The sequence below is a fragment of the Mucor velutinosus genome, assembly GCF_035048745.1.
Source record: "Mucor velutinosus strain NIH1002 chromosome Unknown tig00000041, whole genome shotgun sequence".
NCBI classification, from domain to species: domain Eukaryota; kingdom Fungi; phylum Mucoromycota; class Mucoromycetes; order Mucorales; family Mucoraceae; genus Mucor; species Mucor velutinosus.
In genome coordinates this window covers 1028961-1054093 of record NW_027041905.1, presented here as the reverse complement: position 1 = coordinate 1054093, position 25133 = coordinate 1028961, and the positions used below count along the sequence as shown (strand labels likewise).

The 25133-nt window shown below is 40.8% G+C and overlaps 7 protein-coding genes across 7 annotated transcripts; 5 read left to right on the top strand and 2 right to left on the bottom strand.

The window, feature by feature from the left end:
• Nucleotides 1-2337: 2337 nt before the first annotated feature.
• On the bottom strand, nt 2338-6036 carry ATC70_000512 (uncharacterized protein; the record flags this gene model as incomplete). Its single annotated transcript, XM_064819926.1, has 2 exons — nt 2338-3485; nt 3546-6036. 2 exons carry the CDS (start codon nt 6034-6036, stop codon nt 2338-2340), a joined length of 3639 nt encoding a protein of 1212 aa, XP_064683846.1.
• Nucleotides 6037-6220: 184 nt separating this feature from the next.
• Nucleotides 6221-7649, bottom strand: ATC70_000511 (uncharacterized protein; the record flags this gene model as incomplete). Its single annotated transcript, XM_064819925.1, has 2 exons — nt 6221-7167; nt 7244-7649. The coding sequence occupies 2 exons, from the start codon at nt 7647-7649 to the stop codon at nt 6221-6223; spliced, it is 1353 nt and encodes a 450-aa protein (XP_064683845.1).
• Nucleotides 7650-10607: 2958 nt separating this feature from the next.
• STU1_1 (suppressor of tub2 mutation) lies at nt 10608-12617 on the top strand (the record flags this gene model as incomplete). The annotated part of the gene is made up of 3 exons (XM_064819924.1): nt 10608-11003; nt 11192-12107; nt 12169-12617. 3 exons carry the CDS (start codon nt 10608-10610, stop codon nt 12615-12617), a joined length of 1761 nt encoding a protein of 586 aa, XP_064683844.1.
• A 2995-nt stretch (nt 12618-15612) lies between these two features.
• On the top strand, nt 15613-17346 carry vti1 (t-SNARE VTI1; the record flags this gene model as incomplete). The annotated part of the gene is made up of 6 exons (XM_064819923.1): nt 15613-15743; nt 15802-15976; nt 16049-16132; nt 16187-16428; nt 16482-16940; nt 17007-17346. 6 exons carry the CDS (start codon nt 15613-15615, stop codon nt 17344-17346), a joined length of 1431 nt encoding a protein of 476 aa, XP_064683843.1.
• Nucleotides 17347-17649: 303 nt separating this feature from the next.
• rhp51_1 (RecA recombinase Rhp51) lies at nt 17650-20224 on the top strand (the record flags this gene model as incomplete). The annotated part of the gene is made up of 8 exons (XM_064819922.1): nt 17650-18072; nt 18137-18146; nt 18215-18284; nt 18349-18691; nt 18745-19233; nt 19290-19511; nt 19562-19913; nt 19971-20224. 8 exons carry the CDS (start codon nt 17650-17652, stop codon nt 20222-20224), a joined length of 2163 nt encoding a protein of 720 aa, XP_064683842.1.
• A 241-nt stretch (nt 20225-20465) lies between these two features.
• Nucleotides 20466-21633, top strand: ATC70_000507 (uncharacterized protein; the record flags this gene model as incomplete). Its single annotated transcript, XM_064819921.1, has 2 exons — nt 20466-20944; nt 21111-21633. The coding sequence occupies 2 exons, from the start codon at nt 20466-20468 to the stop codon at nt 21631-21633; spliced, it is 1002 nt and encodes a 333-aa protein (XP_064683841.1).
• Nucleotides 21634-23400: 1767 nt separating this feature from the next.
• Nucleotides 23401-24899, top strand: ATC70_000506 (uncharacterized protein; the record flags this gene model as incomplete). The annotated part of the gene is made up of 8 exons (XM_064819920.1): nt 23401-23514; nt 23572-23837; nt 23888-23959; nt 24022-24065; nt 24118-24173; nt 24227-24452; nt 24512-24750; nt 24810-24899. 8 exons carry the CDS (start codon nt 23401-23403, stop codon nt 24897-24899), a joined length of 1107 nt encoding a protein of 368 aa, XP_064683840.1.
• Between the last annotated feature and the right edge of the window lie 234 nt (nt 24900-25133).

Here is a 25133-nt window from a genome sequence, read left to right as displayed (position 1 = left end):
GCATGGTATCATGATGCGAGCGCTTTGCTTTTAGTATATCCCACTCACATTTAGTGATTTGTATGTATTTGTCTTCTTGGCCATGAGGAATTACAGCGTTAGCGCCCGCTATCTTTCCGTTGGCATATGCGTGGCTCTTGACTCGAAATTCGTTGGTTTGCAACAAATGTGTGCGCCTGGCAGTTTCTTTGGCAGTAGCTGTTAGTAGTTGTTCATACCTGATTTTAAGACAGCTACACACTGGCTTTATACGTAGGAACAAGAATGACATTTGGTTTCTTTGCTGAGGCTTCATTCAGGCGAGCGAAATGAACGTAATCCAAAGGCATTTTGGAGAAATCGTGGGCCGTCCATTTCACTGTCTGGGTTACTGTATAGTAGAATGCGTACTGTCCAGCCAAGTCTTTGATCAAGTCGGCCGAACTGTAAATATAAGGGCTGCTGAAATAGGTGCCTCTGGCTGCTTCAATGAAATCTATAGATATAGCTTTCAGCATCGTTTGACTGACGTTGAATAGAACCACATACCATCTATGGACCCGTCATCCTTCTCTCTCTCGCTTCTTTCTGGTTTTTGACAAGGTAGCCTTTGATAGCATTCAGGCCTGAATCAAAAGGCAGTGCCTTGAGGTCGTCAATCGATTTAATGTACTGTATGATTTTTGTATGCATCTTTCCGATAGTTGCTTTCGTGTATTGTGAGTTCCTATACAGCATTGACTTGTGCAAGTCAGTGATCAAGTTGGCTTTTCTCACATGATCCATCGTGAATTGCGAGTTGCAGCGATAGCAGCAAAGAGCTACTTTGTGATCCAACCGCCATTCAGCAAAGTCTTGCCTGCAGTAGCAACACAAATGCATATGATAAGTGTGGCACTTTATGAGTCAAACGTGCGCAATACATACCATTTTACCTGTAGATCAATATAGCAGACGATGCAGGTCAATTTGGCATATTCTTTTTGACTCGAACTCAATATGTTCTCTTTTGTCAAGTACGTAGGTTCTTTAAATCCCAATCTGTCTTCCCAATAATGTGGAAGCACCTTCTTGCTATGATTATTTACCTAATGTTATGTGAGCAAGTGGATGGCAATCTCGTTTAAGCGCGCAGTAACTCACTATTACATCAAGCTTGGTAATCTTTACATGTTTTCCAAGACAAGGAAACTCGCGGTTACAGTCATCGTCAAAAGTGTCTGTATTTGCTTTGTGTTCTTGCATGCATATCGCAATGTCTTTTTCAACAAAATCATTCAGTGTAAGGTCTGTGCATTTGCTTACATTGCATCTTACCAAGGGGAGGACAATTTGGATTGGACAAAGAGTTTTTATAGGTGGCATGGTGAAAGTACCTATATTCAGCACGGACCAGAAAGAGCTTCATCTCTGCCTCTGTCATGCCCTTGGTGACCTCAATGTACTTTGCAAGCATTGAAAGGTAAGCATAGCATTTATACTGGTCGAGATAGTTGAAAGAGTGACAATAGGAATCGATTGCTGGCAAGGAGACCCGCCTGCCAAGGTCAGGGTTACTCTTACCGAGCTCTATAAAAGTAGGCTGATGCATTGTCAACAAAAAGAGGTGGTTGACAAATGAAAACAAAATAAATATATAGTTTTTCAAGTGGCATAAATGTAACATGAAATACTGAGGAGGCTGTGCTCTGTAGCAAGGATTCATATGATGCATCGTGGGCTACAGGATGGCTTCTTTAGCCAATCTAAAATTAGTTGATTACAAACGAGCCTGTCGACGCTACGGATGACTCTCTACCTTTGCTTTGCTTCGATGAGAGTCAACCTACGCAACTGCAGTTCACGCAACCGATTATCCTTGCTCATCTTATTCAAACACTGCTGCTTTTATTTAAACCTTCCACTTATACATGAGAGCCCATCATATTATTTGTGGATCGGACTCTTAGTGATGGTCCACGTCTGTATACACGTAGCTACTGCGTATACGGGTAAGCAGCATACCGGCGTGTCCCCTTTTCAGTCGAGTGCGTGTCTTGCGCAGCAAAAACTGGGTACATTTAAGCCGTGTTTTCTCGCGTTAGGAGCCGTTTTAGATTGTCAGAATAGCACCAAACAATTGCTCTCAGCTGGCAGTTACTTATTGCCACTATTGCTCAACTTTTTGGTGATGGTCAAAAATCGACCAAAAAGCATGAGGTACTTTTTTTTAAAAAATTGTTTTTATTGATTGCTCCGTGTAAGTAGGTCCCTAGGGCACTACCAAGAGGCGGGCGCAATTGATAGATATTCAATTGTATTTAGGATAAAGCGATAGATGACAGGAACAGATGATAGATGACAATTGTGATTAGAGAATTACACTTGTTTGTGAATTTCAGTTTGGGCATGTAGTTGAAGGAGCTCGTTCTTGATCTGCTGGACCACATCGATCCATGTAAATGGAATCGAGTGAAAGATCATACGAACTTGAGCTCGCCAAATGTTGCCAAGTGTTACCAGTACGACCATGTGAGCAGTGGTGTACGATTTGGAGACATATTTGATGTTTTCAAAGTCAAGAGAGGAACAGGCTTGGATAACATCACCAATCGAAACGGTTGGCCACAGGAATTCAAAGATGATAGCTTTCCAGATGGACACCTTACTGGAACAGAGGAAAAGCAAGTATACAGCATTTTCTTCTTTACCACAGATCAGGCAGAGAAGTGATTCAGCTATCTCAAAGTAGTGTAGCAGGCGTTTGGTCGGGATGGTGTGGGTGAGGAAGCGATAGATGACATTACGGTGGACAAGGTTCAGGGACAGAGACCAGAAGAAATTCCAGTTGGACCTGGCGATGCTGGAGGTGTGAGCCTCGATGCATGCTGTGCGGAATGTTCTGGTTGAAATCTGTCGAGTGAGGCCTTGCTGGCTGTTGAAGTCATAGGAGTCAATGAACGGTTTGAAGGAGATGTCGGTTGTGCGGTTGGTGCCATCCTGAGGGGGTTGTAGCATGAGGCTAAAGTACGGCTGGATATGTACTTTGTTCTCGTTGATTTGCTTCAGGATTTTCTTGCAAGCGCGTCGAATGTCAGCTGGGATGGTTGGTGCTTTTCGTGCTTCTAGTTGCAGAGGTTGGTTAGGATTGGGTTGATAAAGATCCTTTACTTGCAACTGAGTGACCCTAATCGGCATTTTGGAGACAGTGGCAGACGGCTGCAGAATGGCTTTGACAGGTAGGATGGAGGCGGTAGCAATGTTGAGGTGAACTGGTTCATTGATGCGTTTGAGGCGGTCAACTGATTTGTAGATCATTGTTACCGTGTTGGTGCGTTGTTTGGTGAGACCAGTGGTTCGTGTGAGGGGAAAGAGCAACGGAACCTGCACATGCGCACTCTGATTTTGCTTATTCACTAGCATGACCAGCATGAGATCTAGGATGTGGGGCGAATCAGAGGGATGGAGGAGCGGTTGAACCCAACGAAAGTATAGGGCTGATTGTTGCAGAGTAACATCCAGAACACCTAATCTACCTCATGGCTTCGGCTTGGTCCATGTGGCCCAAGGGATAACAGGAAAGATACCTTTTCGTAGAAACTTGGTGCAAATGGACTGGATAGCTTGGACATTATTTTGAGCAAACGGAGTTACTCGTAGTACATACCAGCATTTGGACAAGATCAAACTGTTGAGCATTGTAGCTTTGCCAACGACGGAGAGACTTCTTACACTGTGGATTTTGGTAGTTGTCCGGAGATTGTCGACAAGACCACCGATAAATACTTCACGTTGTTGAACCGATTGCAGCGGAGGAAACCCAAGATAGATCACTGGATTGGAATCCATATTGGATGTGAATTTTGTGATATTCATTTCTGAGAGTCGTGCTTGCCAATATGACCGCGTTTTTTGACCAGAGAACGAGATAGCTTCGGCCTTGTTGTAGTTAATCTTGGCATTGGTTGCATTGCAATAGACATCTAAGTGGTACTCGAGTCTTGCCAGATCAGGAAGGTCTTGAACAAATGCAAAAGCATCGTCAGCGTAACATAGGATTTTTGACACATGAACTAAAGGGTCATTAGCATTATAGTTGGGATGGTTAGTTGCATACTGCATTTGATAGCCGTGGTATAATGGATCATTGAGAATAGACCGCAGAAAGGGTTCAATAGCCAAATTGTACAAAATAGAGGAAATGGGGTCACCTTGCTTTAAGCCTCGCAGCTTGGGAACATCTTCGGTAAAGTAACCATTCACATTGATGCGCAAGAGATTTTGGCCCATCATGTTGATGATGCAGCGGACAAGATTAGCAGGGAAGGCATAAGTAATGAGTGCAGTTTGAAGGTACGAGAGGTTAACTCGATCGTACGCTTTTTCCTGATCAAGACTAAGGCCAATTGCTTTGGGCATTTGGTGTAACACATTGTTCTTCTTTGCCAAGTTCATGGTTCGTTCAGCATCTTCCATTATGACCTGACACCGCAGAGCATTTTGGGCAATGAACCTCCCAGGTATGAAGCCCGCTTGGTTCTCGTTGATCAGTTGCTTAGCGACTTCCATCATTCGATGATTAAACAAACGTGTCAAGAGTTTGTAGTCAGTGTTGCAGAGGGAGATAGGTCTATAATTTGCCATGTCATTGGGGTCATTTTTCTTGTAGAGGGTTGCCATGAGAGAGACGCTCCAAGACGCAGGAAATATGTCTTTGGTGAGGGCATCATTGTAGACCGTGGTGATGAGAGAGTGGAGGGGCGGGAACTTGAGAATCAGTCGGAGGAGTTGGTAAGGGATGCCATCGCTGCCGGGAGACACAAATTTAGGCGATCTTTTACATTCAAACAACAAATCATCTAGCTCTACTGGTAGTTCGAGGAGTGATTGCTGTTCACCGTCAAGTTGCATGTCAGGTGTGATTTGATTCAACAATAGCCGCATTGATCTGGCATTGGGTGGAGTTGGTGTGTACAAATTCGTGTAAAAGCTGCCAACGATCTCGCTCATAGTACCTTGATCAGCATGCAATTCTTGAGTAACTGGATGCCTTAGTTGTTTCAATTGACGTTGATTCTGTCTAGATGCGGTGAGTTTCTTCAAGAACCCAGCATTTTTCTCTCCATTTTCTCTCCAATACTTCCCTAATTTGAGGATTTCAATTTCGGCTATAGAGTCTTGTAAAGCACCAATTTGTTGGTTGATGGTGTCCAGCCCTTGAAATATCAGTCCCCGGTTCTTCTTTGCTCGCATACACCGATTTCGTTTTGCTTGTAACGTCTTCAGTGCCTTTCGACGCCAGTTGACTTCTTCCAGTTGGAATTGTCGGACATGTTCCTTAAACTCGTCTTTGATCCAGTCCCAGATCTCTTGAGGGAATTGGGTGGCTGTCTTGAGCTCAATTTGCGGCTGTAGACCTTGCAAGAAGATCACTAATTCACGACGAAACTTGTGGTTGTTGGCCAAAAAGGGATTGCATTTGTAGGCGCCAGGCCCCTGTGTTGCATCCTTTTGCAGTTGCAGAGTAATGACCAGCATTTCATGATCTGTCCATGTTGAGTTCATAAACTCCTGAGTACACTCTGTAACTGTTCCATAGGAGGTGTTGTTGCAGAAGATGTAGTCCAAGATGTAATGGAGATTGTTGGACCCATGAAAAGTGGCGCTCTTGTTTTCCCAAAAGCAATTGATGAAATGTTCCTCCAATAAGGCTATCCATTCGACTGTAGTTGCTTCGACTGTTCCATTAGATCGGCGAGACTCATATTTGTAGTTGAAATCTCCCAAAATAATCATGTTGTTCTGAATAGTTGTAATCTTGTGTATCAAAAATCTGTGTTGCATCAATTCCGTGTAGAATTCCACGTTGTCTTTTCTTGATGCTGCTTTTCCGTATATGTTAAGTATTGTGGCGATGGAGTTGGAGGAGTTTGGTTCCTCTTCCGTCGCATAGTGTATGTGTGCTAGTATAAATCTACCATCGATGCCAGTGTCAATGGGTGTAATAATGTATCTGTGGTTTAGTGATATGATTCCGCAATATTTTGTGTAGGTGCTGGATTTGCTGGAAAACTGCATATCTAATGTGTCTTGAGTATTTTTTTTGTCAGCATGAGATTCTTGGATGGCAAGAATATCAATGTCTGATGTTTTGAGGTATTTTATGGATTTTTTTCTGCGTTTATTGTGTTTTTTGTGTGTCAGACCACGACAGTTGAGAGTTGCAATCCGCAATCGATGATTAGGTGCTCTAATCATCATATTATTCTAAATTTTGAGGGTTGGACTGAGCAGTTTCTGATGTTTCCTGCCCTTGGGAGTCGTCTGAAGCTCCTTTGTCGTCCTTGTCGGTTTCCGTGTTGTACTTGCTGGCTGCACTGCCTCTGGTAAAGCGCCTGGTGGGATTGGCGCGCTGTTCCTGCTCCGTCCTGAGCTTTTTGCCATCTCTGTCATCCTCTAGATCTGGTCGTTCCTGAATAAGAGGCTCCTTCATATTGTCGTTAGGCATAATTTGCTTGATCAGCTCTTGTCCACTCAGAATTGATTCAGCTGCATTGGGTGATGTCAATGTTTGCGTGTTGTTGTCAGATGTCTGTGCGCTCGCAGCATCTGCATTTGGTGTAACGCCATCATTGTTATTTTTGGGTTGAGGAGTGGGAGAATCAATACTCATGTTGTCCTCATCAGTACCTTCTTCCTCCTCCTTGGTGGGTTCAGGTTTGTTCTGTTGCTGTTGCTTCTTGGCTGGCTCAGTGTCTGTGGTTTCCTGGGTCTTGACTACTACCACTCTAGGGCCAATGGGAGGGTTGGGCTCTCGGGGAATGATGGGAGTAGGTACCTTGCGATCTTTCCTGGGGATCGTAGCGGGCTTCTTGTTGGGGGTGTCAGTGTTATCCTGTCTAGGGCAGTTGCGACTGACATGTCCATGCTGGTTGCAGTTGTAGCATTGCGTGTACTTCTTGGCATCAGGACAATTGGCTTTACAATGGTCCGGTTTTTGACAGAGACGACAAAAATCTGGCATATCTTGCCATTTGAGAAGGACCTGACGGTTGGTGCCATTATCCAATCTGAAGTAGATAATTCGATCCAAGGTTTCATACGCAGGCTCATATGGCTTGGGGGTGATGTTCAGAGTGGCATAGCCTTGTCCGACGTAGTCGCCCTGAGTGAAGGAGATGCCATAAGACTTCTCCAAAATATGACAGTCTATCCTTGATCAAAGATTTCAGGACAGGAACTGGCTCCATGGGTAGTCTGTCTAAACGAACACTAACAATAGTACCATTAGCTGGAAGAGAGGGGAAACCCTTGACAAAGGTCCCATCCGTCAGGTTGAAGCCCTGCAGGATTGCGGTGTGGCCAGGACTGTCGTGGATCCAACATGTTTCCATGATCTTTCGATTCATATACTTGCGAGTGCGAGATGCTTTGCCGATATAATCGTTGTAGCCTTTTCTGAGATGAGTACCTTTGTTGAATACTTGCAGAGCCTCTCGTAAGAGCTGTTGATTAGGCAAACTAGTAATGTCGATGAGTACAGAGTTGTCTTCAATGCCTTGGAGGAAGGGTCGAACCATTTCCACACTTTTGCTGACGGTGGCATCCTCGGTCATCAGAGACTGATTCGATTCACTGGTGGTGGTGGGAGGTGTGATGGGTGTCTTTACAATTGTTGGATTGAAGGTCATCGTTGTATGCTTGATGCCCTTCGTTATCTTTGCCCATGACGCGTCAACAATGGTATTTGTAGCCTTGGAGGTGCTACTTTCTGTCGTTGAACCTGTTTTCTGTTTTTTGGCGGAAAGAGCCATGACCATGAGGTACCCCTCATAGTTTTCATCGAAAATCAAACGATCGCATTTTCCACCTTGATAACGAAGACTTTTACTATGGTAAATATTGATTCAAAATGCTTCTCTCGATCCAAAGCAACTCCTGAAGTCATTTTTGTGCGACCTTGATATGTAAAATCTCGACTTTTTGGCCAGAAACCGCTTTTCATATTTTAAAGATAGCTCAATAAGTTTATTTAAAACATCTATCTTACTTGGTACCATTGGATGCGCCTTGAAAAGCACTCCAAGGAAGCTTAGAGAAGTACGAGGTTATCATCACATTTTTTATAGTCGAATCTAGAAAAAGAGATCAATTCAGTCGAAAACCATTGATATTTGGCCAATCTAGAACAGACTATGAATCTGGGTTGGAGTTAATTTTGACTAGTGGGGCAGGCTGACAAACTCAATGCCCTTCTAACCATGAAGGCAATACAGTAACAGATTCTTTTGAAGCGTATTAAAAATAGGTGGCAAATTATACAGCACTATTGTTAGGCATGTTATCTTCTATTCATTCTATATCTAATAACGCTAGTCTATCAAAATACTTGTTAGGTCAACTCCTTTCCTTTTTGAGACTTTGAAAATGTCTAGGGACCATAAATTCATTACGTTATGATGAGCATCTCGATTCTTTGGTTGGTTTCCTAACCTATGATTCGCTTTGGTAGAAGTCAACCTATGTTCAGGTGGCTCACGCTGCCGCAGACCTTTGGCTAATATCGTAAGAGTAATAATAATAGCTAAAATGTTAGAAGAAACTTGTATGTAGATTGATAGCAAGTGTCTATGAGATATAAGTATATTATGATATGATGATATCGAAAGTACTGTATTTGAATGATTGCTATTACAAAACTTTTAAGAAGATCTTGGTATATACCTTTATATCTAACTTGGCGTACACTTTAAGAGCAGCGTCAATGCAAGTCTCTAAAGTAGCTCTTTCATTGATTCTGATATCGACAGCAATCTGTAAGACGAGAGGAATAAAGTAGAAGCGTTGATTACAGACTTATCAACCGAAGCAATGGCATCATTGGACACAAGAGGCGACGCGAATGCACAAGAATAGAGAGAAATAGCCAAGAAAAGAGTGGAAATAAGTGAAAACTTCATATTAAGTAGAATTAGGCAGTAAGCTTGTCGATAATATTCGAAAGATTACATAAAACACCATCGCATTTATATGTCTTTTGATTTTTGTTCTTGAGTACTGACCTTGTCTAAATTGAAGAGTTCTACCCGATATTAAATCATGGAGACATTGCTATGATGGTGTTGCAATTGTATTACATATTGGTAATTAAGTGCTATCCAACAGCTTATAGAGAGGATTACACTACCAACGAGTTAATAAGATGATATTAGTATACAATAACAGTATCTGACCACCAAGTGTTAATGAAGGTATGTATGTGGATGCGGAAAATAGATCATAAAAAGGGTCTTTCTGGACAGAACTGAATCTACCATATTAAAAAAACGTTTTCGTATCTGAATATAGCATTACATGGGTGGGTGGTATTGCAACTAAAGGCTACGTTTATCAGCATATGGAGATCTTGGATCTTTCCACGATAAATGATTTATTTTAGAAACTTCTCCTTTCACTCCTTGGTATGAATGCCGTATATTTTTAGACATTTGAGTCCAAGAGCAGCTGAACCTCTTGGGAATTCTCTTTTTATACATTGATCCGTTCAGGGACACATCCTGCCGTTGTTGTGTATTGCGTGTATTTTATGCTACTCTCGATATCACTCTAGTTTAAGCATATTGTTGCAGGAATAGCATTGATACTTTTGCACATGGCAATCTGGTTTTTGCGTTTACTAGACAGAGCGGCCTCAAAACATCACAGCGAAATTTTATGGATAATGCAGATGAATATGTCTCGACAACTCTATTTATGCATGTAACCGATGAAGAAAAATGCCAATAGGCAAGCTGAACTATTGGATAGTTGTAATTGGTCAACCTGGTGACATTGCCAACCGGAAATGTGTTACTATAACTGATTTGCTAGCGAAAGAACTGAAATCAGTTGGTGGTTTTACTATGTAATACGCCACGATGAATGTACAACATGTGTGCGAAATACCTTATTTTGGATATTTCCTTTGAAATGGCCAGTGATTTGGTTGGTGTGATACGTTAAATATATGCTCATAAATTGCCAAAACATTAGAAAATTGGAAGACTCCGTATTCCTCGATTCCTGAGCAATTTTGGCAATAATGTTTAGCACATGAAGGATACCGAGCCTTGCAATCCCAGGAAGATTTACGGCAACTGGTGAGAATATGAGGACATGGCATGGTTTGACTGAAATTAAATAATTGTGATTCATGAGAAAACTCAGGAACCATTCAAAATGTTCCTTGGCCGCATGAGACCTCAAGCTACAGTGCTCCATATCCCCTGAAAAACCTGTAAAGCAGTGCGAAAGAATAAGCAGCATCAGTGATGATAATGAGACGACCGGGCAATGTAACTTAAAAAGTAAAAAAAAAAAATATATATATATATATATATATATATATCAGCTAACTCGTTGGGTAAGCCAGCTTTACAAATCAAGCAATTTCCGCACACAATACACAAACAATTGTGTGCTTTTTTTTGCATGACGTTCTTTATGTGTGTTATCTGTGTTGGATATAAATACACAGGTTGCAAGAGACATGATGTTATTTGATTAAGACTCCTCTTTTTTTCCTCTACTTTCTCAAGCTCTGCTTTTTCACATATCTTCTTTCTCTTTCTTTTCTTAGAAATTATATGGCTGATTTCATTTGCTTAGCAATGGCATCTCAATATACCGAGAACAATAACAATCAAGAGGCAAACAACACATCATTTAGAAGATCACTCGGCAGCTCCACATTATTCGGCAGAAGATCATCTAGATCAGCAACATCAGCAACGACAGCAATCAATACTCCGTCCAGTACAAGGCCAACAAGCGACTCATCCATCATAACGCCAGAGAACCCGACAATGCACATCCGTATTGTGCCCAGCATTGAGAATCCAAGTCGAAGTCTTGTGTTCAGCATCATTGAGCGTGATTTGGAAGCTGGTCGCATTATCAAGATTGGAAGATTTACAGACCGATCCTCCATCCAGAACCACATTTCATTCAAGAGCAAGGTGGTGTCTCGATCTCACTGCGAGATATGGCTGAATAACGAAGGAAAGGTATAGTATTTGTTTGTCTCTTTTAGCCTTTTTAGTGGGAAATATGATGTCTTTTTGTTATTCTCTTTTTCTCCAAATGGAGAAGAAAGGGATATTGTACAAGGGGGGGGGGGGAGGAGTGTAGTGCAAGGAATTGTGCATGTGAGCTAGAATGATTTATTTACACACACTTTTTTTTATAACATTAGGTTCAACTAAAAGATACAAAGTCTTCATCGGGTACCTTTGTAAATCATGTCCGTCTTAGCCCTGCAAATACAGAAAGTAGACCAGTGGAAATTCGGGATGGTGATTTGGTGCAATTAGGCGTGGATTACCAAGGGGGATACGAGGAAATCTATCGATCTGTAAAGATGAGATTCGAAGTGAATCGTCCTAACCAACCAAGACCAGTATCTTATAGCATGTCAGCTTTCAACAACCTTCGCAATTTGACTAGTTTACCCTCTCATACAGATCAACAACAGCAACAACCACAGCAACAACCACAGCAACAACAACAGCAACAACAACAGCAACAACAACAGCAACAACAACAGCAACAGCTGACAACATCGCCTTTGTCATCTTCTTTGTGTCACGAACAAAACGTAGAAGTAGAAGAATGCTGTATTTGTCTGTACGCTTTGGCACCATTTCAGGCTCTGTTCGTTGCTCCTTGCTCCCATTCATATCACTTCAAATGCATTAGGCCTCTTTTTGACAGTTACCCGGGTTTTCAATGTCCTATTTGCCGTACCTACTCTGATCTGGACGCTAGTGTAGCCATTGAAGCTGAAGAAGTGATTGAAAAGTTTGGACTTCGAAAATCATCTACATCTGCCGAAGCCACTTCCCCAGTCGTTGTTACTGCTGCTTCTAGTAGTGGTGCTGAAGTCGTATCCACATCAGATGAAGACGAACAAGACAACGATGTGGTGGATGATGAAAGGCTTGTTTCCTCCTCATCATCTGTGCAACCCACAAATGTTATTTCATGTGCAATGATTTCTCCAGCTCCTGAACCGCCTCTTTCGACCACCTTGGTTGCTTGTACGACAAGTTTATCAGGCATCATCTCTTCTCCAACCTCATCGTCAAATGTACCTATTTTAGAAAACCAAGGTAAGATGCAATTTTCATCACCTTTTTTAGTACATCAGGTGTTAATAATACCGTCTACTAGCATCACGAGGTTTTAATGCAAGAGATCATCGGGCTACCATCATTTTCGAGGATGATAATAATGTGATACAACAACAGCAACAACAACAACATCAACCAGCTCATCAAAGATCCACCTCAGGCACAGCAACCGCAGCTGGTAATATAAATCGACAATCCAATAACCTAGTAGAAAAGATCAAAATGGCATTTTCAAATGATAGGCGACACAAGAGCAAGCAACGTACTCACAGTAGTGGAAGTGCTAGTAGCGATGATGATATCATGGAGAGATCAGAAACGTTTTATGACATGCCATGCCCCACATCTTCATCTTCGTCACCGCCATCTAGTCCTAGATCAACTGCATTACAGCCTATTTTATCTCGTCAATCAACGCATTACAATCCATTGAATGGAATACTGGAAGAAGCATCTCAAAGTGCCATTGAAGGAGGATCATCAAGTTGATAGCCTCGAGAGTTGCGCATCAATTTTGCTTCGCCCCAGCTTACCCTGTATTCAGAATATTACCTATTTTACTTTTATTTCTTATACACCTTGACTTTCTCCCAAAAATAACAATGTAAAAACCACTGTTACATTTTGTATGCTTACAACTACATCTTTTTATATTATAAATACATATCTTACAATTATATCACTTCCCTCATCATATAAATATATATTCATTAATGTAGCTCTGTTCACCAGATGTTTGTTTAAGCTCGGTTGTACATGTACAATAAACTGAAACTGTCTGCCATACTCTTACCAAATTTATAGTTTTCGAATACACAGTGTGGTCTCCCTCCTCCAGAGTGAAATGTCAAATCCATATGTCTCATTTATGCAGCAATTAGCCCATACTAAATGCTTGAATCAAGTCCTGAACAAATCGAGGATGGTATATCATGCGCCCTTAGCTGCAAGTGTCTTTAGCTTTAACGCATTGAATGTGGATATTATAGCTAGGCGATGCACGAACTGGTTTTGACACATTTAACTCAGAAAACGCCCCCTTACATATAACGTGTTTGTTGAAGTAAGCATCTCCTGAAATGTGCTAGAGCATTACGGGTAGCATTTGCTATAGGTGCGTGTTGTCATCACACTTTTAGCAGCAGAAGTGCCATGTTGTCGAAATCATGCTTTGTATCGTTGCAAAAGTTGATGAACCGAAAACTAACAAAAGGAATATTGACAGCCGTTACAGAACCTTACATCGTATAGCAATTCGACCAATTTATCTCTCGTTATCTATATTAGCTGTTAGTTTTAGTGAAATCCGTAGTTCAAGACAAAAGCTTCAATGGGTAAGATTCCTGCTCGATAATCATATGTAACCTTGAGCAGAAGTTGTGCACTTCGCATAGGATACGCCTGTGAGTCAGCAATTTTTACCGATTAAATCTATTTAATATAAAAATATCTAGCAAAAGTAGTCTAATATATACTGTAAAACATTCAACGAAGTTTTCATATGCAAAATATGGCTATTTTCGCTAAAAACCTTATTTCATATTTTACCAAATTTCTCAACAATTTCATTCAAAACACCTATTACAAGTAGTACCATTGGAAGCGCCTTGAAAAAGTAATCCAAGAATGCATTAGGAAGCATAGGGGTATCATCACAGTTTATATAGTCGAATCTTACAAAATAGATCAATCAAGTTAAAAAAGACGAGGTTTGTCCAATATTAGAACAGAAAAAGCAATATGTGTTTGAATCAATTTTGGCTCTGCTGTTGGCTGACCCACCAAATGCCTTTCCGTTGGTGACAATGATGATTGCGATGCTGATTAAATGGGGATCATGGAATTGAAAGGACAATTATTTAGCACAAATACTTTTTTTTGGGAGGCTTTGCCTCATGGAGGTGTCTTTCGCAATGACAATATCTCAAAAAAAGTCGCTGTAGATCTTACACAAGTCCTGTATTTACTTATGACCAGCTTTATGTCGCCATCTTATTAAAAGCATCAGCAACAGCAAAAGGTATGACAATCCTACTATCAGAAAATGACAACTGTGGTGTACAAATGCTGCATAATAAAACTTGAATCTTCTTTCACCTTGTCCCAATAATAGGCTTTGTTTGAAAGCAAAAAGGATGCTGAGGGAGATACCTCCTCTCCTCCTCCAGACTCTAATATAGCCTTTTTTTTTTACTAATAATAACTGGTTGTATAAAACCTAATTAATATACCAAAATGTTATAATATCTTATTTAAAATGTCTTTGACGAGAGCCCACAGGGTGACGCTGACATCGAGCGTAGCGAGATAGATCAGCTAGTAAATAGTATGCAGAGAATCCACATGATGCTGTAGCTTTTTTCAGTTCGTATTCCCTTCTTATTAGCCTCAAAAACATCGTTCGCCTTGATCAGAGATGCAATTGCCAGCCAAATTTGGTTTACGCTCCGCTCATTCTCTGATTTAAATTGGCTAAATTTAATTATTTTGCGACTTGATTGATCTATTTTGTAGGATTTGACTATAAGAAATGTGATGATTTCCCCATACCCCTTTAAGCTTTCTTGGAATACTTTTCAAGGCGCATCTAATGGTGTTAAGTACGATACATGTTATGAATGCATCTATTGAGCAATTTTAGAGAACATAAAACAGAGTTTTTGACCAAAATGCTGAGATTTTACATACCAACACCTCACAAACAAAGGTTCAGGAGTTGCTGGGATCGAGAGAAACATTTGAACTAATATATGTCATAGTAAAAGTCTTCGTTTTCATGGTGAAAAACACGATCATTTAATTTTTGATAATCTTCATAAGATACCCCTTATGGCTTTTGGTCGATTTTTCGAGATGATTTTTTGGTCCCTAAAAAGTTGAGCAAAGTTGTCAGGAAGTCAATGCTAGGTGAAAGCAATTGTGTGGTGTTATTCTGGCGGTCTAAAACGGTTTCTAGCGCGAGATAACGCGACTCGAATGAGTTCAGATTTTGCTGTATTTTGCCGATTATCGAGCAGTAAGGGGTAATGCAACAATGTAGTCAGTTCGTATATAGGTTGTTCCTACTACTACGGACGTAGCAGAACAACATAGGAAAGTCAGTTCCGCATTTACAAACCTTCGAAGAAGTTTCCCGCCTGGTAATGCAAGTTGAAAGTGTATATCAGGAAGATACTTGAGACACAAGCTTGGCCTTCAGCGTTATGTTTAGTTATAGACATCGCCTCACTTTAAGGCGACCCTACAAGAAGAAGAGTTCAATTTGCTGTCAAGGTCGTACATTGGACTCAAATGTAGAGGAGTTCAAGATTTTGAATATATGAACGTGTAACCCCACATTTTAAATAGCCTTTTTTATACATTTTGAGGTGCTCAAATCAGTACATAAATCCTTTCTTTTCTTGCTTTACTTTCTTTTCTCCCTCCTTCTCTCTCTGTCAGTTCTATTGTATTCAAAAAGATGTACCAAGATAGCTTTTATCAAATGTCACTTGTGGATAGAGAAGACTCTTCCAATCTACCTAGAAGCATCCTCGATCGCTCGACCAATGCCAAATTAAGAATTGAGAATAACTACAGAACCATCTTACAACAAGCCATTGAAAGAAACGAAAGGTATATGCGACATATACTATCTGTTGTTATTATGTAGACCACTAAGATCTGCTAGTAGAATTTCTTTATTAGAAGAAAGATTGCAAAAAGAGCATTGCAGCGAGGAAAAGAAGACTAGGCAGCTACTATCTTTGGGCAAAAAAGAATCGCAGTACTTGCGGCTACGTAGAACGAGATTAGGCATACAGGATTTTCAGACTGTAAAAGTGATTGGTAAAGGCGCATTTGGTCTGGTAACTACATATATATGGGTCCATCATCGAGGGAGGAGAATCATGTTTTTTGATGAATTTGATCATGATTAGGTCCGCTTGGTTCAGGCTTGTGACACAGGAAAGATATATGCAATGAAGACTCTGAAAAAGTCTGAAATGTTGAAAAAAGATCAAGTATGTGTATTGCGTTTGCAGGAAACAAATGCTTTTGGCTAACGATCAATTTAGTTGGCACATATCAAAGCAGAAAGGGACATTTTGGCAGAAGCAGATTCACCTTGGATTGTTCAGCTTTACTTTTCTTTTCAAGATCCTACGTATCTTTATTTGATCATGGAATTCCTACCCGGAGGCGACTTGATGACCATGTTGATCAAATATGATACTTTCAGTGAACCTGTTACTCGATTTTACATTGGCGAGATCGTGTTGGCATTGGAATTTATTCACAACCTCGGATTCATTCATCGGTAAGGACACGCACAACTTGCGTAAATGTAAAACTAATTGATGCCACTGACAGAGATATTAAGCCAGACAACATATTGATTGACAAAGATGGACATGTCAAATTGTCAGATTTTGGCTTATCCACCGGTTTCCACAAGACGCATGATTCTGAATATTATCAGCGGTTAATGGACGGACTGGATCAAAAGAACCGAGCTAGTATGATCAACTTGAACCGTATCACTAGAGAAGAGAAGATAGCCACATGGAAACGAAACAGACGCACATTAGCATACTCTACTGTCGGGACACCCGACTACATTGCGCCTGAGATATTCATGCAAACAGGTTATGGAAAGGGGTGTGATTTCTGGTCTTTGGGTGCCATCATGTTTGAATGTGTTTGCGGGTTTCCTCCATTTTGCTCTGATCTGCCACATGACACTTACCGCAAAATCATGGACTGGCCTGACTATTTAGAGTTTCCTGATGATCGTCCTATGAGTGCAGAAGCAGAGGATCTAATTAGAAGGTACATTAAATATGCTTCATTTGACAGCTAATTTACATACACTAAGTTGCTCTCTCTCTCTCGTAGACTGATTTGTGATGCAGATTCAAGACTAGGTACAGGCAAGCATGGAATACAAGAGATTAAATCGCACCCATTCTTTTATGGATTTGATTGGAGCTCAGTGAGGGATACCATGTCGCCACATATTCCCCAGCTGAAGAGTATCACAGACACAAGCTACTTTCCAGTGGAAGGAGAGCTTGGTTCATTATCAGAGATCCACCAACATTCCTACTCTGAAGAGCAACATGGTCGCAATAGCATGGATGCAGATGATGAGTTTGATCAGCAACAAAAGGATCTTGCATTTGTGGGATACACCTATAAGAGATTTGATTACCTGACTAGAAAGAATGCACTTTAAAATCAATATAGAAGCTTTTACACTACATCATATCAACTATAGGTATTTACTGCAAAATTGACATTTGGAGGAATGCCTCTCCCAAGAGCAAGGCTGGGTTTTGAGCTTTGAACCAGCAGCAGCTTGCTTCGGACTCAGTCTGTTTTAAGAAACCAGTGTTCAAAGCTTGCCTGCTTACTGCTCTGCCGCTGTGGTGAAGTATATGTAGTACCCCCGCCTTTTTTTTTGTTGAACCAATTTTCCCTTCCATCTTCTCTTCTCTTTTTCTCTCTTTTTTTTTTTCTGTTTTTCGAAAAATACAAGATGAATGACTTGATCGAGTTGACCAACAAGCTACAGACTGTAGTTACCTCGGTTGGAGCAGACAACACACTTGACTTGCCCTTGATTACCGTAGTCGGTTCTCAATCGTCAGGCAAATCCTCAGTCCTCGAAACACTCGTTCAACGTGATTTCTTGCCACGCGGAAGTGGCATCGTCACTCGAAGACCACTTATCCTCCAGCTCGTCACCTTGCCAAAGCCGTCTGATTTGGAGTATGGTGAATTTCTGCACATCAAGGACAAGAAATTCTATGAGTTCAGTGAAATTCGCGAAGAAATTGAGCGTGAAACCAGTCGTTTAGCAGGAGGCAACAAGGGAATCTCCAGAATGCCTATTCACCTCCGAGTCCATTCACCCAAAGTGCTCAATCTCACACTCGTCGATCTTCCCGGCTTGACAAAGGTATGTTGCTGACGAGATGGTTCTTAATTTTGGATATTAATTTATCACATTTTGGTATTTTCAGATCCCTATTGGTAAGTAGCCATGGTAATAATGACATACTGTCAGATACTAAACTTTCCATTTTCTTGTTCATCTATAGGCGATCAACCAAATGACATTGAAAAGCAGATCCGTAGTTTAGTGATGGATTACATTTCGAATCCAAACAGGTATATTTTGGGATGGTGGGTTTTCGTTGCGGAAATGATTTTGACTCATTTCTATTACCCGTAGTATCATTTTGGCTGTAACACCGGCTAATTCTGATCTCGTCAATTCAGATAGTCTCAAAATTGCCAGACAAGTGGATCCAGAGGGTAAAAGAACTATTGGTGTGTTGACAAAGTTGGACCTGATGGATGCAGGCACAAATGCTTTGGACATTTTATCAGGCAGATCGTATCCCCTGAAGCTTGGGTTTATTGGTGTTGTCAACAGATCCCAACAAGACATTCTCACAAACAAGCCAATGTCGACTGCGCTTGAAGCTGAAAACCAGTTTTTCCAGCAACACCCTGCCTATAGAAGTGTAGCTGCTCGCTGCGGTACGCAATATCTCAGTAAGCAACTTAATACCGTGAGTGCTTGTTCATTGCTGTAATAGATGGATTACTGATGTAACGACTGTAGATTCTACTCGCTCATATCAAAGAGAAGCTGCCAGAATTAAGGACGAAGCTAAGCACACTCATCAGTCAAACACAACAAGAATTGAGTCAATATGGCGAGCCAAGCAGATCCACCGAGCCAATTCATCGAGGACCTCTGATTTTGAGAATGCTGACCAAATTCGCCAATGATTTCGTTGCAGCCATCGACGGCACATCAGCAGAAATGTCTACAAAGGAGTTGTGTGGTGGTGCTCGTATTTATTATATCTTCAACAATGTGTTTGGACAAGCACTAGATGCGATACCCGCTTGTTCTAATCTCACCAACCATGACATTCGCACTGCCATACGTAATTCCACCGGTCCCCGTCCTTCGCTCTTTGTTCCTGAATTGGCTTTTGATCTGTTGGTAAGACCTCAGATCAAATTATTGGAAGCACCTAGTTTGAGATGTGTAGAGCTGGTGTATGAGGAACTCATGAAGGTGTGTCATAGCTCAGATACAAAGGTAATTTATGCATAGTCCATGTTCGGGGATCCCATGATATTTATAGGTGCAAATAGGAATTATTGAGATACCCACGACTACATCAAAGATTGGTAGAAGTTGTTTCAGAGCTACTAAGAGAAAGATTGAGCCCCACTTCCACCTATGTCGAGAGCTTGATTTCCATCGAGAGAGCCTACATCAACACCAACCATCCTGATTTCCTGGGTGCTGCAGGCGCCATGGCTAACATAGAGACAGAATCCAAAAAGAAAAAGAAGATAGACTCCAAGCGCAAGGTAATTGTAAGGGCATTGGGCTTAATCCTGTATGCTGACTGGCTTGTTAGAACCGCATGTCGCCACCTACGTCCTTTGATATGAAGATGAACGGAAATATTAGCAGCAATCGATCTGATGCTGGGGATAATGGATCGGTTGTAGGAACAGAGATGGATTTTGACACATCCTCATCAGCACCCAAGGACTCGTTCCTCAACTACTTTTTCGGTGGAGCCAGTAAAAATGAAAGACCAGCATTGGGGTCCCAAGAAATGATGACCAAGGTTCAGTATGCACCACCCATGTCTGTCAACAGTATGATGGAGAGCGAGATGGTCAAAAAATTAGAGCAGGCAACATTGAACAATGAGAACGGCATTGTTGCCACCGATAGAGAGGAATTAGAGACACAGTTAATCCGTAAGTGAAGAGTAGCATACATGTGTGGAGATCTGCTCATCGAGTTTATACACTCAGGTACATTAATCACAAGCTACTTTAATATTGTAAGAAAGAATATTCAAGATTTAGTGCCAAAATCCGTCATGCATCTGCTCGTCAACTATTCTCGGGAATCTATTCAAAATCGACTTGTTGCTGCACTTTACAAGGAGGAACACTTTAACGAGTTGCTACAAGAAGATGATACCATCTCTACCGAACGAGAAAAATGCAAAGCCATGCTGAATGTCTACAAACAGGCATTTGAAATTATCAAAAATGTCATGTAACACTACAAATAAAAAGAAATGATTGAACCAGGGTTTCTTTTGCGGGGTTATTCTGCCTCAAAGGCACATTGATTGTAAAATGGCTATTCTTTTTTGAAACAGGCCAGTAAAAAATTTTTGTTACAAATATATATATACACAAAGAAAAAGTGTGAGTATTTCAGATGTCTTTTTTCTCTGCTTATTACCCCCCTCTTTTTTCTCTTTCTTGCAAACTTACATTAAATACTCACAATTAGAAATGGTCGCTACATCAGAAGGGAAAAAGACATTTGTCATCGGCTCTCGCAAATCACAATTAGCTCTTGTACAGACTTACATTGTCCGTGATACACTCCAGTCATTATTTCCTCAGTATGAATTCAAAATTGAGACCATGTCAACCACAGGTGATAAGATTCTGAACCAGGCTCTCAGCAAGATTGGTGAAAAGGCACTCTTCACAAAGGAGCTGGAGATTGCTTTGGAGAATGGCACAGTTGATTTTGTCGTACATAGTCTGAAAGATCTGCCTACAGTCTTACCAGAAGGTATGTGTTTGGGCGCCATCATGGAGCGCGAGAATCCAAACGACGCTTTGGTCTTGAACGAGAGAAACAAGGGCAAGACATTGAGTACTTTACCTGCTGGCTCGGTTATTGGTACAAGCTCACTTCGCAGAGTCGCCCAATTGAAGAGAAGATATCCCCATTTGTCCTTCACTGATGTGGTAAGCCGTTTGTTTTAGTTATCCTTCAATATCTAATGTATCCATGTATATTATAACTGCTATTTCAAGAGAGGAAATTTGTAAGTACAATTTAGTCTGTGTCCAGGGGGTGGCGGTGGTGTGGGTGGAGGTTGGGGATTAAAAGGGTTACTAATGCTAATTCCAACTTATTTGTAGAAATACTCGTTTAGCCAAGTTAGACGATGTCGAAGGACCTTATAGCGGTATCATTTTAGCTGTTGCTGGATTAATGCGTCTTGGTAAAGGGGATCGTATATCAGAGGTGTTGTCTTCAACAGATTCACTCCATGCTGTATCTCAAGGTGCTCTTGGTATTGAGTGCCGTAAAGCAGACGAGGATGTACAGACTCTGCTGGAATCTTTAAATCACAACAACACTCGTATCACTTGCTTGAGTGAGCGTGCTCTGATGCGTACCCTGGAAGGTGGCTGTAGTGTACCCATTGGTGTCAATACCAAGTTAGATTTAGAAAACAATACTCTTTGGATGCATGGTTTGGTAGCAAGTTTGGATGGTCAAAATGTGATTGAGTATGAGCATGAGATCAGCCTTATTGGTGCTGATACCAGAGACCAGAGAGAAGCGTTAGCTGAGGGATTAGGCATTACAGTGGCAAATACGCTCTGTAAGAATGGTGCTGACAAGATTTTGGCCGAGCTATCCCATCACCTCCCTTAAATATATCTCTTTATCTTTTGCTTTTATGTTCCTTTACCTTTAAAACACATTAATGTTAATAAATTTGTAACAGTATACACTCAACATCCTACATCTTACATTGCGACTGTAACAATCAATCAAAACTTTATTTCAAACTAGTGTGGGACAAAATATACCATTCAGATATTCGGTTCAACATTGTTGCGCACTGTTTATTGACCTATAGAAATTGCGTGAAAAATTCCTCTGTACCAAATCATTAAATTATCGCACTAATTGTTGCGACGAATAAATCGTCTCGCAAATAAGCCTGTAAAAGCATTGGGCAATCTACACATATTTCAGAATCAGTTGGTAATTCAAGCTGTATCCAGGACTCAAGCTGAGCGACTAAACGAGATGAGACAAGTTTTTGATGCTGGATTAATATCTTTAGTAATGTAATGGCAGCTTTCAACTGATTTTGATAGCTTTTAATTATTGCTACCGAGTACGATGTTCCTGCTGCTTGATTCACTTCAGTCGATGCAAAAAAATTCATGCGTCTCAGCATTGCTACACAAGTGTAGTATGTGTCGCTGTAATTGGATCTGTTAGATTCAATAACTCATTATCTTTAAGAGCTTTATATATTGTGTATAGAATAGATTGGTATTATAAGAGAAAATGAGTTCAATATCGCTTCTAGCGCTGTTTCTGATATCTAATACTTGTTAATTCTGTATAGTTTTCAAATCAAGTATGATAATTACGGTGAAATCTACTAAGATGTAATATGTACACTTTTTGTCAACTCGTCAAGCCTCTGATTTTATGCCGTTAGCCCACTTCTGGTGGTTATAAACGATAAAAATGCCAGGCGACTAGCCATCACATTTGATTACTGACATTTGGTTATTTCTTTTAATGTAACTGTTTTTTCAAGGTGGCCAATGCAAACTTGATATATTGAGTGCCAATTGAAACTGACAGAATCGCAACTTGACCTACACAAAGGTGTATAGCAATGTTTAATGGTGAAATCTGGGCAGAAAAACGTATTGCACAATGATATAAATGAAGGCAATATTCACCGCCAAATACACCCCTAACAATCTTCCATCAGGATGGTGAAATTCATGTAGAAAACATGTTGTACAATCATACAAATGTGGACAATATTCACCGTTAAATACACTCCATATTTGTATAAAATGCTTGGAAAACATCAAATGTGGTATAAACTTGACGTCTTTTGACTGAGAATGCTTGTGATTTGATCGCATTTTCGTTTGGTGTTTGGGAAAGGCTCTCATCAATATCAGATTCGTAATAATAATTGACCCTACAACTAGTTCAGTAGTGCGATGGGAATTGTCTTTGGTTTATTTGTCGCTGCATGATCTGATTCAGAGAAGCTAACGGGATAATATAGCCCCAAACATCGAGAGAGTAAAAGTACAGTAGGCTCAACTATTCTTCCTTCCTAGGAAACATCAAGTGTCTTCAGTGAAAAAGTGCAAAGTAAGATCAAAAGCAAGTGTATCAGATAATATCAATCATGTTGTCAACAGAATACAGCATTGCGAGTCGCTTGATTGATCTGACGTGCTCAAAGACGCAAAAAAAAAACGCCAGCGCCCCGTTAAGCATTGACATTATGTATTCCTTTGCACACTCGGACGTGCTCCATTAGTCATTAGCTAGGTGTATCAAAAAGCAACGTTGTACATTGGTACGAGAAAAGTATAAATACAAGGACACAAGTCAATCATTTCGTTAATATCAAAAACAAAGCAATTAACAATGGCTCCCAATACTACTACTCCCACTGAAACCATCTCTGAACAATTCCAAAAGCTTGATTTGAAGGCATTGGCTAGAGAAAAAGGTGCTTACCAAGTATACCCCAAGATTCATGTAAGATGACACTCAACATGCCAATGCAGCCTTTATCTAATCAACCTCTTTACGTAGTATCCCCCTCTTGAGGCTTTTGAGCATGATGATCCCGGAAAGCGTGCTGATCCCAAGAAGGCTTCTTTGTATGACAATGCTACAAAGATTTTTGATATGACTCCTGTTCTTGGTACAACTATTGAAGGTCTTCAATTGTCTCAGTTGACTGATCAGCAAAAGAGCGATTTGGCTTTGCTTGCTGCGGAAAGAGGCGTTGTATTCTTTCCCAATCAAGACATCGATCCTTACCAAGGCGTTGAATTTGGCAAATACTTTGGCCGTCTGTAAGATGCAGCAAACATACACCATTAAACCTAAACTAACCATGGAATAGCCACATCCACAACACCACAGGACACCCAGAGAATTTGCCCGAAGTAACTAGTATCTTCCATGATGAAACCAAGTACGTTTTACTGTAATGTCTATGTCGCATAGAAACTAACGTAATTTTAATATCATCAATAGTCCTCAGGTTGTAAAGTACCTTGAAGCTAGATCTGCTGATGAAGGTAGGTCCACATGTATTCCACAGTAGATGATATACTAAGACGTCAAATACAGCTTGGCATAGTGATATTACTTACGAAAACCAACCTGCAGGTTTGACATTCCTTAAGGTGAGTCCAACCACCCTAACCAGGTGAAGACATGCTAATAACTTGCACAATAGATCGATACCTTGCCTCCTATGGGCGGTGATACCCTCTGGGCTTCTGCTTATGAAGCCTATGATCGCTTATCTCCAGCAATGCAAAAGTTTGTTGAAGGCCTTGAAGCAGTACATGATGGCCAAATCCATCAAGATAGGTCCAGACGCGCAGGCACCTTTATTCGCCGTGATTTCGTCGAATCTATTCATCCAGTTGTTCGCACGCACCCTCTTACAGGCTGGAAAGGTACTGATTTTGATTATGGATTGTCACTATTGCTTCTCTAACATGTCGCATAATTGCAGGTCTCTTCGTTCAGCCAGGCTTCACCAAGCGCATTGTAGGCCTTAGCAATAAGGAGTCTAGACTCATGCTCGACTTTTTGTTCAAGCATGTCAGTGGTGGACACGATTTCCAGCTTCGTTTCAAATGGACTGAGGATACCGTTGCTGTTTGGGATAATCGCGCAACTTTCCATTGTGCTATCTTTGATTACTTCACTGCCAAGTTGGGCCGTCGCCATGGCTGGAGAGTGACACCTACCGTAAGTGGTCATATGTGATTTCAGTTGATAGTGGTTCTCATTTTATTGCACGTTTTCAGGCAGAGAAACCTTACTTTGATCCTAACAGTAAGTCCAGAAGACAAGATCTTGCTGAGAAGGCTGCTTTGGCTACCTCCACAAAGGAGTAATTTTATCAGAAGCCATTCAATAAAGGCTTATCCATTATCATGAAATTATTCAATAAAGGCTTACTTATTATCATGAACTATCATATTGCATTACAAATCATGCTAACATAAATGCTACACTGTGCTGTACAAATAAAGCATCTTCAACTTTATTTGCCAATGCTTCAGTTGCTAAATTGATAAATAAAAACTCTCAACCGCATTTTAGTCAGTGCAATCAATGGCGAGAGTCTA